Below are 11,529 nucleotides of genomic sequence, written 5' to 3' on the forward strand. Positions count from 1 at the left end.
ATTTAATAACAATAATAATCCAAAAACAACATGAATTTAAGCATTAATTTTCAACCCAGATACCAAGATCTATAATAAAAAAAATATCAATTTATAACAAATATATTATAAAATCTCAATAACAACATCAAGCAACAATCCGATAACAACTAACAATTTATACAAAATATTTTGCAAACCAAAATACAAGTACAACACGACAATTAACGGTCTACAATAAACATCCTTCAAAATTTCGACAACAACAACAATCAATAACAACAAGAATTTAGATAAAATAATATTCTAAATCAAAATACAAGAACATGAAGCACTGTCGGCCGCCATGAACGCGGATTCAGATGCGGATGCAGATATCGACCCCCATGAAGCGCTGATAGGCACGCCATTCACCTTGATCAGTATATGTCCGTGCTTGCATTAAGAGGACAAAAAGCATTAATGTTTTCTAATTTCTTCACTTGTGGGATATCCTGCTGCTTGCATCCAGCTGCAGTCAATCGGTCTTTTCTTACAAAAGGAATACACATGGATCACAAGAAATGCTTTGAATAAGAATTCAAACTCACAAAGTTATCAGTTTATGCTCGTGTATACCACAACAGTTACTTGAGATAGTTTCACTTCCCCATGTACTTGTAGGATAACAATCGAGAACCCCATATTCCTAGGAGTTAATAAACTACCCAGGACTAGACGCTGATCAACGTAGTTGAAACGAATTAAATTTCACAAAAATCCTAGACTTAGTAAATTGTGACTACGGAGTTGAAAGTGATTGATCGGCAATTGCGACAAACCGATGTGTTAGGTATCGAAAGAACCTATTGAAGAATAGGGGTGCAAATGAAAAAGTCGCTCGTGAGCTATTCAAAGTTTGATTCGATAAAAATTCGTTTGAGCTCATTTAATGAGGCTCGTTAAGATAAACAAATCAAACTTAACTTTCACAATACTCGGCTCGTTAGTTCATGAACATGTTCGTTAAGTTCATGAATTAACTTTTAAATAAAAAAATAATAGTTTTAATATTGAATTTATAAATTTTACACACTACTTATGAAAAATATAGACAAATATATTAAATTTATTTATTAGAATAAAATTATAAATTTTAATAAGAATATTATAATTTTTTCTAAATATATAATTCAGTTTTTAATAATATTTAATTTTATAATTTATATTTATTAAGCTCGTTTAGACTCATAAAAACTTGAATAAACTTATGAGACATGAATATATTCGTTAAATAAAGCTCGAGCTCGGCTCGATTATAAAAAAGTAAAACTCAAACATTCAAGAATTCGATTCGGTTCGGATCGATTACACCCCTATTGAGAAACTCTATAAAGAAATAATGATTCCAATGAAAAAAAACAGACAAAGGAAACCGAGGATCAATAGTAGACAGGCCACCCTGGAATCGGAGAACCGAGGCCTTGCGCTCCTCCCTCGAGCTTCCCTCTTGGATCGCTCCAACAGGACAGAAACACAACGGCCGAAAAGACTAATAGATGAGATATCTAAATTTTGGATCTTCGGCCAAATTCTTGTGCAAGCATCAAGAATAGAAGTACAACAAAGGACCCGAGCAAAGGAGGGTTCTAGCACGAAGGGACAAGGGATAAACCGAGAAATGGATATGTGATTTTAGAATTTGTATAACAATTAAATAAGCTTATTTCCAAATTAGGATTGAGATACAATATTACAATCAGATTTCTATTTTGCGGCAACTGAAAACCAAATGATGTTATGTGATATAATGAGTTGAATACGAGAACAAAAACAGATAGATAACATCAATACTATAAAGTGTGCAAACTTTAGAATATATATTTTGAAAATAGTTATCATGCATAACACAATAAGAATCATAAATACAATCAATGCATGAATTCAATGGTCCAAACCATCAACAAGGACATTTAGATCGTAGTTAATAATTCATGCCACAAAACAAAAACAAACATAGTTGATATGGTCTAAGCTTTATCGAACAGAATAAAAAAGATTGGAATGGATTATAATAGGTGAGTATCAAGCCTCCTCTTGATATTCAGCTTCCTCCTCGTCTTCATATTCAACATCATCAGCTGTTGCATCCTGGTACTGTTGATATTCAGCTACCAGATCATTCATGTTACTTTCTGCCTCAGTGAATTCCATCTCATCCATTCCCTCTCCAGTGTACCAATGCAAGAAGGCCTTCCTTCTGAACATGGCAGTGAATTGCTCACTGACACGACGAAACATCTCCTGGATCGAAGTTGAATTTCCAATAAAGGTTGATGACATCTTTAGTCCAGTTGGAGGTATGTCACAGACAGTTGACTTCACATTGTTAGGGATCCATTCTACAAAGTAAGATGAATTCTTGTTCTGCACGTTCAGCATCTGCTCATCCACCTCTTTGGTACTCATTTTGCCACGGAACATAGCTGACGCAGTCAGATAACGTCCATGGCGAGGATCAGCTGCACACATCATGTTCTTGGAGTCCCACATTTGTTGAGTGAGCTCAGGAACTGTAAGGGCTCGATACTGCTGGGATCCATGAGAAGTGAGGGGCGCAAATCCAACCATGAAGAAGTGAAGACGAGGAAAAGGGATGAGATTAACGGCAAGCTTTCGGAGGTCTGAGTTGAGCTGCCCAGGAAATCGGAGACAGCAAGTAACCCCACTCATAGTAGCCGATATCAGATGATTCAGATCACCAACTGGTTTTAGTCGGTCACCAAAACGCTTATCAAATTAGAAATGCTGAATACGAATTTTAACATGATAGTAGAAAATAATAAATTCAAGCTGCCAAAACTTACAACTTGGAGTTGCTAGCTTGAGAGTACGGAAACAAATGTCATACAGAGCTTCATTATCCAACACCATGCATTCATCGGCATTTTCAACAAGCTGATGAACAGAGAGAGTAGCATTGTAGGGTTCAACAACTGTATCAGATACTTTAGGTGATGGAAAGACAGAGAACGTCATCATCATGCGATCAGGGTACTCCTCTCTTATCTTAGAGATCAGGAGTGTCCCCATTCCAGATCCCGTTCCACCTCCAAGTGAATGGCAAACTTGGAATCCTGATGAATTTAAACTGCACAAATATTAGTTCAAGTGTTCAACTAATTTTCACTTTGGGGATTTCTTCATCAACTTAATAAGAGCAAGAAGGAAATGTAGAAACGATATAGCTTCAAATAAGTAAGCATAGATATGGACAGACGAAATAAGAATTTAAAGAAAAATCATGAATCTGATTCATAGACAAAATGGAATGAGTAGACAAATTGCAGGTAAGTTATCTCATGAATGATCAAAACCAGGGGCAGGCACAATATAAAAAGTGAAACTTAGAACGCATGTCAGCAAGCACATATCATTTAGATAGAATAGAAAAAATAAAATAGTCAAAATGGGGGAATGAAGGAGATCGGACCTTGAAGGCAATCGCAATTCTCGGCCTCCTTTCTGACAACGTCAAGCACGGCATCGATGAGCTCGGCTCCCTCCGTGTAGTGCCCTTTGGCCCAGTTGTTCCCGGCGCCGGACTGGCCGAAGACGAAGTTGTCGGGGCGGAAGATCTGGCCGTATGGCCCCGACCGAATGCTGTCCATGGTGCCGGGCTCCAGATCCATGAGCACCGCGCGCGGCACATACCGGCCACCGCTGGCCTCGTTGTAGTACACATCCACCCTCTCCAACTGCAGGTCGGAGTCGCCGCCGTAGCGCCCGGTGGCGTCGATCCCGTGCTCCGCGCACACCACCTCCCAGAACTTGGCGCCGATCTGGTTCCCGCATTGCCCGCCCTGGACGTGCAAGATCTCCCTCATATTGATCTCGGCGACTCACGAAGACGAAGGGGAGAGAGAGAGAAGAAAGAGCAGCGGCTGAGAGGACAAGCCTGTAAGGGTTTTTGTTGGTCTCTTTAAATAGAGCTAGGAAGAAGATAACGGACGTTGACGAGAGCAGTCCGGTGCTGCTTTACGGTAGGTCCCGTGAGTAACGGACGTTAAGGTTTTAGGGGGAATTTTGAATTTCGAATATAAATAGAGAGTCCTCGGAACGCCGAGTGAAACCCTAATTAATTGCTAATAATAACCGAAAAGTAAAGGAGATGCGTGTTTTAACCATAAACAAACCAAACGTGATTTTTTAAATAGTAGGCCTTATAATAGAAAACTAAATCCCCAAATAAAACGTTCTTAAACATAAACCTCTTTCTAAGCGAAAATGCCCTCTACGTTTAAAATAGGGATGGCAACGGGCCGGGGCAGGGCCGGATTTGTCATTCTTATCCCCGTCCCGTTTTCATTTTTTCGAGTTCGGAGATTCCCCGAACCCGAATCCACGGGTTCGAGGATTCCCCATCCCCGTCCCATTTCTAAATTAATTTATATTATTATTATTATTATTTAATAATAATTAATAATAATAATATTAATATTAATATCAATATCAATAATATTATTATTAATAATATTTTCAAAAATTTTAATATTAATATTAACACTATTATTAATATTTTTTTAAAAAATCATATTAGTATTTATTAATATTAATAATAATAATATTCGGGGCGGGTTCGGGGATGGGGATAGTATTCTCATACCCGCCCCAAACCCGCCCCATCCCCGAAAAATCGGGAATCCCCATTCTCATTTCGGGTTTTTCCCGCGGGGCCCCAAACCCACGGGGAAAATTGCCATCCCTAATTTAAAACAACAATTTTAATTTTTATATTTAACAAAAGAAAACAAGCAACAATAATTATTTAAAAGAATCTGACGACTATTTTAAATTAGTTAATGTTTATTTTTTATATAAATAGAAAAAAATAAATTTGAAATTCAACTATTATCTTATCAAATAATTTGATAAATTAAAATAGTTGACGTAAATTTTTTGACAAAATAATCAATGATTGATTTTTAAAAATTAACGATCTCTCATCGTGCATCTAACATTTATATATCTTTATTTATCTCTTTTTATATTGATAGAATCGATATTATGGACATCCTTAATATAGGATATAGTAAATCTATATTTATTTAAGAAGTTTTACTCATTATTTGTTATCAGAATTAAGCGCTAAACTTTTATATAAATTTATAAAAGTTGTAAGACAAGTAATAATAACTAAGCTAATGATTGATATGAATGTTGACAGCCCCACGTGTTAGCACAAATGTGATGGTATTATTATAGATAAGTCTAGATCGATTTTTAATGGGTGTGAAAGTCCCCACAAGGTATCTCATCTTTCATATGCTACTATTATTATTGGAATGTATACTAAAAGTCTAACTTTTTGTATAAATATTTATTTAAAAATAAGAATCACATTAGTCAAATATCTACATTTATGTTAAGTGTAGTTGCTCATTTAATTTATATTATAGATAACATGATGTGAGGAGACACACAGTAGATCATGTTATCAGATCCTTATAAATTATAAATAGTAGCTTACAACCAAGATGGAATGGACAAATCATTGGAGTGGTTGTAGTGTAATTTGGTATTAGTTTATCTAGACTATAAAATTACACTAGTACATTATGAGTGTATTGAGCAGGACCATTTGATGTAGTTTCTTTTTATACTGACTATATAAAAGAACAAAACCTCTGTTATTATGCAAGTGTGTACTCTTAATCATGATATAATAACAAGCGCGTATATTTAATATTTATTTCTTTAATTTATCAAAGGGTGCGATTTAGCTCGTTAAATTAGTAGGTCTGATAAGTTGGAAAATGATATTATTTATATGGTGTGTTGTTGACTATAGAATGAAACTATGGCCTAGTAATCTAGGTTGATGATGTCCCCTTGAGGAGCTCATAAGGATTGTCATGTAAACCCTGCAGGTGGACCTAGTCCGACATGACAATGAAGTTGAGTGGTACTACTCTTGGAGCTAAATATTAATTAAGTGAGTTGTCAGTAACTCATTTAATTAGTGGGCATTCTATATCTTAAACACAGGGAGATTAATACACTCATAATAAGAAGGAGCTCATAATGTAATTTGGGATTGGTGCGGTAGTTCAATAATAACTCTTTAGTGGTATGAGTTATTATTGATGAACTTGAGTTGGGTGTTCGGGGCGAACACAGGAAGCTTAAGCGCATCGGGAGACCAAAATCAATTTCTCCTCTCGGTCCTTGTTGTAGCCTCTATAAAACCTTGTATCCACTAAGTCCACTTCTTATCCAAGTAATGGGCCGGACACAACCATGCTTGGAGCAAGGGGGCCGGCCAAGCATAGGCTTGGAGCCCAAGTAGTGGCCGGCCAAACCATGCATGCTTAGTGTCCAAGCATGGGGCCGGCCACATAGGATTAAAGGGAGATTTTATTTTTTGTTAAAATATTTCCTTTTGTAGTCATTCATGAAAGGGATTTAAAAGGGAAATTTTATTTTTAAAATTTCCTTTTATAGTCATCCTCATGATTTTAAAAAGAGAGTTTTAGATTTTAAAATCTTTCCTTTTATAGCTATTTACAAAAGATTAAAGAGAGATTTTAGTTTTGTTAAAATCTTTCCTTATTTGTAGTTGTCTATGATATTTAAAAGAAAGATTTTAATTTTTGATAATACTTTCCTTTTATGTAACCATGATTTAAAAAGAGAAGTTTTAATTAATCATTCCTTTTTTTGTAGTTGTCTATATGTTTTAAAAGAGAAAGATTAATTTTTAAAACTTTCCTTTATTGTCATGTGCAATAGGAAATTTAAAAAGAGATATTTTAATTGTTATTAAAATTTCCTATTTTAAAGAGAGACCACAAATAAAAAAGTTTTAATTATGTTTAAAACTTTCCTTTTTTGTAGACATCATGGTTTAAAAGGAAGCTTTAATTTTTTGTTGTAAAATTTTTTCCTTTTTAGACTCCATGATGTGGTCGGCCATAGGGAGAAGAAAAGTAAGTTTTAATTAAACTTTCCTTTTTTACCAAGATCAAGGATTATAAAAGAGATGGAGAGGATGCCTCATGAGATAACACAACCTATGCTTTCTCCTCTCTTCATTGTGTGGCCGACACCCTTATTGTTTCTTCAAGGGCCAACGACACACAAGCCTTGATTCCTTGGTGGCCGAATCTCTTCCATTCTCTTCTCTTTTGTTTTCTTCCTTTGAGGCCGGCGGTTCTTCAAGCTTCATCATCTTGGTGGCCGATTGCTTGGAGAGGAAGAAGAAGAGAAGAAAATTTCCTATTTTGGCATCCCTTGATGGCTCAAGAGTCTTGGAGAAGAAGAAGTGGTTCCGGTGGAATTCATCTTGGTAGATCGCCGCCCACACGACGTCCAAGAGGAGGTGAGGAATACAACAGAAGATCAAGAGGTCTTTAGCTACAAAGAAAGGTATAACTAGTTGTCTTATTCCGCTTCATGCTAGTTGTATTTGTATGGATTTTGAAATACCAAACATAAGAGGCTAACGATTCTAGGCAATCGATTTTATGTTTTGATTATGTGTTTCTTTTGTTTTTCGATCTTGTAATTCGATTGTTCGTAGTGTTTAAACTTAGGGTTACTATAAGGAGATTAAATATTGAATTTCGTTGAAAGGCTTTGTCTAGGAAGTGGTGGATGATCCCACACCCAAGAAGGCGTAGTGCCTCGCCATGTTTAACTTGGAAGCCGATCTCTGAAATAAATATTTAATTAACTTTGTAACATGGGTGGATTTGGGTTAATAATATTAAGCATCGTTTGCGATCCAAGTCTAAACCTCTAAGAACAGATAAGTTGAATTTGGGATCAATAATGTTAAGTTCTGTTTGCGATTCCAAATTTAATTTCTAAAGAACACAATAGGTTGTTAGGAAATGTTCAAGACTTGTACAAAATTTTTGTACAGGGGAACCGGTACGATATTCCGAGTAGCAACCAACAATTGGTATCAGAGCTAGGATATTGACTCTATGTATTTGGTTTTTCAGTTTAATTATGCACATGTCGTACATATTTTAGGCATGATAATAGTAGGATGTGCAAATAGATTAACTCTGTGGTTACAGACATCCTAGATTCAACTATTATGGCCCTAATGTGTTTGTGTGTGATTGGACCCTGGGACATGTTGAGGGCATTTTATGTGTGTGCATGATTGTATGTATTAAATACAGTAGGAGCTGTATTAGTTTTAGGATTTTACTTTTTGTTCGATCTAGATTACATGTACATTCCTTCGTGGAATATAGGATCGATAAATGTAAAATTCTATTTTTGTCGCGGATCGTATCCTTACGAGGCGTGGTACTATTTGAGGACCAGAGACGCAGAGGAATAAGAAGCAAGATAGATGCGACGACTAGACCCGATTGCGGTGGCTAAAGATGGCAACAGCTAGGGTTAGCAGCACACGGAGGACATTGATGGAAGAAGCTATAATAGTTGGAAAATTGATTTTCCATATTTATTGCTTTTATTTACCATGATATGTGTGTGCATGATAAAATACTCATCTTAAAAAACTAAGTGGTAAATTAAAATAGTTGACATGAATTTTTCGACATAATAATCAGGGATTGATTTTTAAAAATTAACGTTCTAGGATTTATCTCACTATGCACCTAACACTTGTATATCTTTATTTACCTCCCTTTGTATTTATGGAATCGATACTAGGGATATCATTCATCTCATCCTTCATATGTTACTATTATGTCCTCTCGAAAAGATTTAGTGGTTAGTACATAAGGTACTGTTACCATGAGATTTAGGATTTGAATCTCAGTCGTCTTCATAGGCTATTATTATTAAATGAAAATTTCTATGATTTATCTATTTATATTTAATGGGGGATGATGATATCGAAACATTTAGGTGACGTTTGGTTAAATGATGGGAATGACTATGGATATGAGTTTGATAGTAAGGTTGAATGGGAATGGAAATGGAAATGAAACTCACCTAGTTATATGAGTTTTGTTGATTCCCATAAATCTAGAAATCATTCCCAAATTATTATTCTCAAACTCACAATCCAAACACTATCTTTTACTATCATTCCATTCCTTCATTCCCAAACTCATCAACCAAACACCCCTCATTATCATATTTTACCATATAATATAAATTTTGACAAATAGAAAATTTTATTTGACTAACAATTAATGAATGATTTTTTTCCAATTTATTGAAGGTTTATTCAATGGATGTCATTGTCGTGTAAAGGGTTGTGATCAGTGATTTTTCATATGAAACCATATACCGTATCAAAAAAATTTTATATACGAAAAATTTTCAATACCATATTAAAAATTCAATATGTCCCTATTCCTGCTATGGGACCTAATGAATCATCGATAAATTATCTAAGATGATCATGAAGTTGCGGAGGAACATGGGATTAAATCAGGGGCGTATCTACATGGAGGAGAGGGGTGCGACCACCCCTGATTAAAAAATTAATATTATATATTTAAAATTTCTTACCATCACTTTGATTAACTTATTCATCACGGTTCATTATGAAATTGATCATATATTTGGAAAGCCCACGACCTAAGCTATCTATTAGTATCACTTTTATTAGGAAATATCATTGTAGGACCGTTAGATTCGATAGAGGGGGGGGGGGGGTGAATATCGATTTGAAAATATCGAGTATAAGCGCAGTGGAAAAGTAAAGTAGACACAGGATTTTTTACTTCGTTCAGAGCCTGTGACGACTCCTACTCGAAGGCCCGTACTCCTTGAGTACTTTCGTTGGGCAATTCACTCGCAATTCGGATAATTACAATTTAAGTACAAAAAGATGCTAATGAAAAGAAAAACAAAGTTGTACCAACAGACAAGGAATTTAAAAGAGCGGGATCATGTCGTCGGAGCTTTGTGAGCGTCGTTGGAGCGCAGAGCAGCAGAGCGAGTAATCTCAGAGTTCTCAGATGTGAAAAGTTTATTCTGAAGCTCCTGCCTAGGGCTTCTTTTATATGTTGCTCCGGGCGCCTGGATTCCTTCCGGGCGCCTGGAATGTGACGTAGCTGCTCAAACCGAGATGCTCCACGTGGCGACGACTTGGCCTGGATATAATTTGCTTTCCGGGCGCCCAGACCTCCGGGCGCCTGGACCACCTTGTTCCAGAAAACTCCCTTTTCCTGTAAAACAAAGTTAGTCCGAGGCAATATATATCCTGCAAAATAGATTGTTAGCACATTTTATAATAGTATGAATTAGCACAAATAGTATGACTTAGATTCCGTCTTTCTGAGACCGGAATCTAGTCACGATCTCGACTTAGACATCCGAAATGGATCTAAGCCGGATCGACGCCTAATGTTCCCTTCCCGGGAACGCGTCCTCGCAGTCACTCCCTTCCAGTGACTTACCTTTACTCACCTGCCAGACGTCCGGTCAGCCCTTCGACCCGTCTGGACTTCTCGCCAGCTATCCGGTCAGCCCATTGACCTAGCTGGACTTCTCGCCAAGCGTCCGGTCAGCCCGTCGACCTGCTTGGACTTCTCGCCAGCTATCCGGTCAGCCCGTCGACCTAGCTGGGCTTCGTGCCAGACATCCAGTCAGCCCGTCGACCTGTCTGGACTTCTCCTGCACACTCGATCAAAGTGTCAGACAACAACAAAACTAACTTAACCCATTTGTCATTCATCAAAACCTAGGTTAGACCGTTAGTGCTACCCGCACCAACAATCTCCCCCTTTTTGATGGAATGACAACCTGGTTAAGTTAGTGAAAAGACGTAAAAAATAAATAAAACAGGTACATGGTTTTTTAAAGTTAGTTTTGGTGTTTTCAATTTGGTTTAGCTAACTTAACCACCTAACCCTCCCCCTTTGACATTCATCAAAAATAGGCAATGGTTTAAGTAAGCATATACATAGATTTCAGACAAAGTAAGAAATAATGTCAAGTTAATCTGGGAGAGTTTAAACTTTTGAAAACTTGTTTAAAGTATTATCTTTTAGCTTTTAGAAAAATAGCTAAGTGTAGATAGTCTAATTTTCAAGCATAAGTGTATAAGTTCTAAATTTCAAGATCAAGTTTTAAATATTAGGTGGGATTTTTTAAACTTCTAATTTTTCAAACACTCAGTTAAATTTAATTTCTTGAAAACTAGTGTTCAAAGATAAGTTAGTTTTAAAATAGATGTACAAAAGCATTTTTCAAATATACAAAATTTTAATTAATTTCTCCCCCTGAATTTGACACTTAAAATTAAACAGCTGTCTAACCAATTAGGTACTAACTAACTATCAGAAGATAGTAGCTTTCACTTGGTTAGTCAGATTAAGTTGATTATAAGCAGCCAGTGTTTGTCTTGACTGATGAACTTAATCTGATTAATGTCTGATTTGTATATAACGTCCAGACTTATGTTGATGCACTGAAATAAGCATCTTAAGTCCAGACAGTTGGCCTATGCATCTCACCCCTTTCTATGTTTGTCAAACACAAGCAAGGTAAACCTATGGTGTTGGTGAGATGCTCAAAGACTAGTTCTATGGGTACATGCTTTCTAAGAATTCAAAACTAGTCTACGAC

At 36.3% G+C, this 11,529-nt stretch overlaps 1 protein-coding gene across 1 annotated transcript; it reads right to left on the minus strand.

Moving 5' to 3' along the window:
- Nucleotides 1–1,819: 1,819 nt before the first annotated feature.
- LOC121972476 (tubulin beta chain-like) lies at nucleotides 1,820–3,912 on the minus strand. Its single transcript, XM_042524142.1, has 3 exons — nucleotides 3,452–3,912; nucleotides 2,826–3,095; nucleotides 1,820–2,723 (listed from the first exon to the last, which is right to left on the minus strand). Exons 1-3 carry the CDS (start codon nucleotides 3,843–3,845, stop codon nucleotides 2,044–2,046), a joined length of 1,344 nt encoding a protein of 447 aa, XP_042380076.1. The 5' UTR covers nucleotides 3,846–3,912; the 3' UTR covers nucleotides 1,820–2,043.
- Between the last annotated feature and the right edge of the window lie 7,617 nt (nucleotides 3,913–11,529).

This window comes from Zingiber officinale, chromosome 1B, assembly GCF_018446385.1.
Source record: "Zingiber officinale cultivar Zhangliang chromosome 1B, Zo_v1.1, whole genome shotgun sequence".
Lineage (NCBI taxonomy): Eukaryota > Viridiplantae > Streptophyta > Magnoliopsida > Zingiberales > Zingiberaceae > Zingiber > Zingiber officinale.

Excerpts from the sequence above, each read along its gene's own strand:
- LOC121972476 (XM_042524142.1), bottom strand. The coding sequence starts at position 3,845 with ATGAGGGAGATCTTGCACGTCCAGGGCGGGCAATGCGGGAACCAGATC. Across the intron at positions 3,096-3,451 it reads GAATTGCGATTGCCTTCAAG|GATTCCAAGTTTGCCATTCA; the intron begins GTCCGATCTCCT and ends TAAATTCATCAG. Across the intron at positions 2,724-2,825 it reads CAAGCTAGCAACTCCAAGTT|TTGGTGATCTGAATCATCTG; the intron begins GTAAGTTTTGGC and ends GACTAAAACCAG.